The sequence below is a fragment of the Tupaia chinensis genome, unplaced genomic scaffold (assembly GCF_000334495.1).
Source record: "Tupaia chinensis unplaced genomic scaffold, TupChi_1.0 Scaffold000215_1, whole genome shotgun sequence".
NCBI lineage: Eukaryota > Metazoa > Chordata > Mammalia > Scandentia > Tupaiidae > Tupaia > Tupaia belangeri.
This window is the reverse complement of record NW_006159690.1, coordinates 5,412,372-5,417,238: the sequence shown is the minus strand read 5'-3', so window position 1 is coordinate 5,417,238 and position 4,867 is coordinate 5,412,372. Positions and strand designations below refer to the sequence as shown.

Below are 4,867 nucleotides of genomic sequence, written 5' to 3'. Positions count from 1 at the left end.
TTTGAGAGATTTTCACTGTAGGGCGCGTGCACTCACCCCCCAGGGGAGATGGTCACGCCGCAATCCCTTCTCCTCCATTCTCCTCTCGGGATCTTGGGCACGCACGCACACGTGCCCGGCGTGAGTTTTAAGCCACCGGGTCCGGGACATGAACCGCGATCGACTACGTGGGAGTCCAGCGACATAGCCATTACGCTAACTGCCGGTTCCCCCTCCCTTCAACATCTTTATGGAAGGATATTTCCTGGCCTCTTCCAGCTTTTGGTAGCCCCCAAGTACTTCATGGCTCCAATCTCTGCCTTCATAGTCACATAAATGTCTTTCCTCTATGTATGAATCTGTGTCCACATTTCTCTCTTCTTATGGAAACACCAGTTATACTGAGTTAAAGGCCTAACGTATGCCATTATGAATTCATCTTAACTACTAATACATGCAATAACCCTATTTCCAGATAAGCTCACATTCACCAGCACTAGGGATAAAGACTTTAGTGTACCTTGTGGGGCGATACAGACCAATCCCTAACAACTTCTCAGAGGAATGGCAAAAATAAGTGCCACCCTCAAAGCTTTAATGATAAAGAAATAACATCCACAATAAACCCCATTCAATACTAGTCTGCCCCTAAAAAAAAAATGAATGGACCATAGATTACAGTGAACTATCTCAATCTAATAAACCATCACCTCAATACAGCTGCTGCATCACATGCAGCATATTACCTAGAGCAGATTTACACAGTCTTGACTACCTGGCCTGTCACCATCGAACTTACAAATGTTCTCTTTATCATTCTTATCAGGAAAAAGATCAGAAGTTCTCATTCACATAGACAAACAACAGCGTACATTCATAGTCTTACCCCAGGGCTATATTAATTCTGTTTTCTGTCATGCTATTATCAGAAGAGCCCTGAGTACCTGGAAATTCTCCAGCACATCACTCTGATCCAATATATTGAAAATGCCACGTTAAGAATATCTGATAAAGCAAGAAATGGTAAGTATTATGGATGCTTTGGAAAGATATGTATGCTACAGAGAGAGACAAAACTCAGAGATTCAGGAGGCTGCCACATAGGTAAAGTTTGTAGGGGTTTCAGTGTTCTGGGCAGCCTAGAATATCTACTCAAAAATAAAGAATAAGTGGGACTGGCAGGGGGCATGGTGATTAAGGCGCTGGACTCCCATGTGGCTGACTGCAATCCGCATCCCAGATCTAGTGGCTTGCTTTTTTCATTTTTCCTCCCTCACTCTCCCTCTGTCTCTCTATGGTCAAATTAAAATAATAATAATAAATAAAATAAAATAAACAATTCTTTGAAAAAGTTATTACGAAATTGCACTGTTTGGTAGGTCTGGTTGAATTTGAGAGGCAACATAGAAGAACATACAGTAAAATACTATGACCCATTCATCACTTAATACACAAAGACGTTAGTTTTGAACTTAGGACAAGAAGTAGTTCTTCATAAAATCCATGATTATTTCTTGGACCACATGATCCATGGCACTAGAGCTTTTATGGTAGTGAAATACGTTATATACAGGGTATACTCCTAGGATTCCCCCAAAGCTATGACATCTGCAGCACAGAATTATACACTACTGATAAAGAAATCTCATTTTACGGGTAGGCCCCAATTGAAACTGAACATCAAACCACAGTCTCTCAAGTGACTTCAAGTGGTCAGAACTTTCCATCACCAGCTAAACATGGCGATACGCTAGAAGTGATTTGTACCAGCACATCCCTTTCCAACCTCATGTTCTGTGGCATCACGTAGGCACTTGAAATCAGCCATTGTGGAAATAGTTATAAAACTCAGAAAATGCTATAAACCAAAACAGTATTTTTCAAATGCAATTATTAAATATTTTCTAGCATGTCACTAATAGTTTCAACAAAAGGCAGATGACTCCAGGAGCAACCCACCATAATATGGATATGACCCTTCCAGTATCAAACTTGAGCAGGTCCAGAAGATATAAGAAAATAACGAACAAACATATATCCCAAACCTCCATGCCATCTATCACTGTTGTAACAGTGCTTCTCCCCCATTTCACCTGTTAAGGAAGGAGAAAAAAGCACAAGATTGGAACATGGATGGATCAACTCAATGTATGTATTGAAGTTGTAAATGAATTGTTTTTGCACTACAGAGTATCCCTGAGGCACAGTAGTTAGAGGAGGAGAGAAGTGACCTGAAATTGGGATATACGGACTAACAAATTAGCTTGCTGACTAACTACTTAGGGTGTTGGAAGAAGCAAGGCTGGAAGACCAGTTATGAGGTCTGGTAAGAAGCATATGGAAGACTCAGGAGTCTAAGCCGGTTCCCAGCCCAGGCCCAGCCCACAGTTGCCTGCCTCCTTTTTCCTTTCAACACGACAGATGCCGTTGTGTCTATTGCCAAGGACTTCCTGGCAGGTGGAGTGGCCGCGGCCATCTCCAAGACTGTGGTAGCGCCCATCAAGCGGGTCAAGTTGCTGCTGCAGGTGCATCATGCCGGCAAGCGGATCACCGCAGCTAAGCAATGCAAGGGCATTATAGACTGTGTGGTTCAAATCCCCAAGAAGCAGGGAGTCCTGTCCTGGCATGGTAACCTAGCCAATGTCATCAGATACTTTCCCACCCAGGCTCTCAACTTTGCCTTCAAAGATAAATACAAGCAGATCTTCCTGGGTGGTGTGGACAAGAGGACCCAGTTTTGGCGCTACTTTTACTTTGCAGGGAACCTGGCATCTGGTGGTGCTGCTGAGGCCACATCTTTGTGCTTTGTGTACCCTCTTGATTTTGCCCGTACCCGTCTGGCAGCTGATGTGGGTAAAGCTGGAGCTGAAAGGGAATTCAAAGGCCTCGGCGACTGTCTGGTTAAGATCTACAAATCTGATGGGATTAGGGGCCTGTACCAAGGCTTTAACGTGTCCGTGCAGGGTATTATCACCTACCGAGCTGCTCACTTTGGTATCTATGACACTGCAAAGGGAATGCTTCCAGATCCCAAGAATACTCATATCTTCATTAGCTGGATTGCACAGTCTGTCACTGCCGTTGCCGGGTTGACGTCCTATCCGTTTGACACTGTTCGTCGCCGCATGATGATGCAGTCAGGGGCGCAAAGGAACTGGTATCACACGCACAGGCACGCTTGACTGCTGGAGGAAGATTGCTCGAGACGGAGGGGGCAAAGTTTTTATCAAGAGTGCATGGTCCAATGTTTTCAGAGGGATGGGTGGTGCTTTTGTGCTCGTCTTGTATGATAAAATCAAGAAGTTCACCTAAGTTATTTCTTAGGTTTTTTTTTTTCTCCTATGAACAGGCATGTTGTATAACATATCTTAAGCATTTTTGACAACCCCTTGGCTGTCTATTATTGGCAACTATTTACTGGTTGGAAATGGGAAGCAATAATATTCATCTGACCAGTTTTCTCTTAAAGTTATTTTCATGATGATGATGATGAGACTCAGTTATATTTTTTATTTCAGTCACTCCTGATAAATAATAAATTTGAAGAAATAAAAACATCTAAAATACAAAATAAATAAATAAATAAATAAAAAGAAGCATATGGGTGGGCCCAGCCAGCTGTGAGGGTTGATATATAGTACGTTTGTGCCAATCAGAGAAGAGCCCCTGTAGGAGAAACCTACAGATGAGTTGGTCAGTAGATGTCAGACAGCCTCTGCACTTGGCCACCTTGATGGCGGGGCATGGTTTATAAACAAAGCAGCCATCAATAAAAATGTTGAATGTTAACTTCTAGGATTTAAATGGAAAGATCAGACCATGGTAACACTACAAACTCAACAGAAGGGAGATGAACTATATGAGACTGAACTGCTGAAAAAGAACGTAATGACTTTTGACTAAAACATGACTGATTTTCTTCTATGCTTTGTTTTCCAGATTTAAGAATTTTTGTTTTTTGAGCTGTTGATAGCTTCAGCAATTTACTAAAATTTAGTTTTTAATTGAAACGGAAACTTTTCTCCCTTCCTGACCCCTCTGAAACTGGAAAATATTTGCAAGTATTCTTATTTTGTGGCAAAATGGTTATTTGCACAAGTTCAATAATATCTGTTGACTTGCATCAGAAAGTGGAAATACAGGTTAGTGCCAGGGCTTTGACTGGAATGTCATATCTCAAGATACAACTAGAGGGGGACCAGCAGTTAGCGTAATGGCTATGTTGCTGGACTCCCACGTAGTCAACCGTGGTTCGCGTTCCAGACCCAGTGGCTTAAAACTCACGCCAGGCACGTGTGTGTGCGTGCCCAAGATCCCAAGAGGAGAATGGAGGAGAAGAGATTGCAGCGTGACCATCCCCCACGGGGCGTGATTTCTCGCTTTCTGTCTCTATGTCTCTGTCTGTCTGGCGAGTGCATGCGCCCTATAGCGAAAACCTCTCAAAAAAAAAAAAAAAAGAATGTCACTTCCTGACAGGCCCAAAAAGCTTCCAAGTACAGGTACTTAAAGGTGAGTTCTTGACTTGGCTCAGTAGCCTTGGAGGGGCTTTTTAAAGAATCTAATCTAAAGTTCCTTATAAAAGGTTCCAGCAAAGTCAGCTAAATCAGTGAGTATTCTTATAGGGCTTTGTGCAAATAACAGACCAAACTGAGTCTAATCTTACTGTTTTGCAAATAAGTTAGCTTATGCCTCTCTTTGGTAAAAAAAAAAAAAAAAAAAAAGGGAATGGAGAGAGGGAAAAAAAAATGTTTCAGAAGAAAATTACAGTGCACGTGTTACTAGATTTTAGCTTTGTCCATATCTGTTTTTTGAGTTTTGAGTATCTACCTATTGTTTGAACAGGTATGATGTCTGCATGTGGATGGACTGAACCAAGCATGAGGGCTGA

At 42.2% G+C, this 4,867-nt stretch overlaps 1 protein-coding gene across 1 annotated transcript in view; it reads left to right on the top strand.

Annotated features, from left to right (window-relative positions):
- LOC102480098 (ADP/ATP translocase 2-like) overlaps positions 1-3,291 on the top strand; it is a 52,363-nt gene extending 49,072 nt beyond the window's left edge. Inside the window, 3 exon segments of the mRNA XM_014587482.1 lie at positions 909-1,002; positions 2,401-3,119; positions 3,121-3,291. Of these exon segments, the coding sequence (XP_014442968.1) occupies positions 909-1,002; positions 2,401-3,119; positions 3,121-3,291 (984 nt within the window).
- Positions 3,292-4,867: the final 1,576 nt, after the last annotated feature.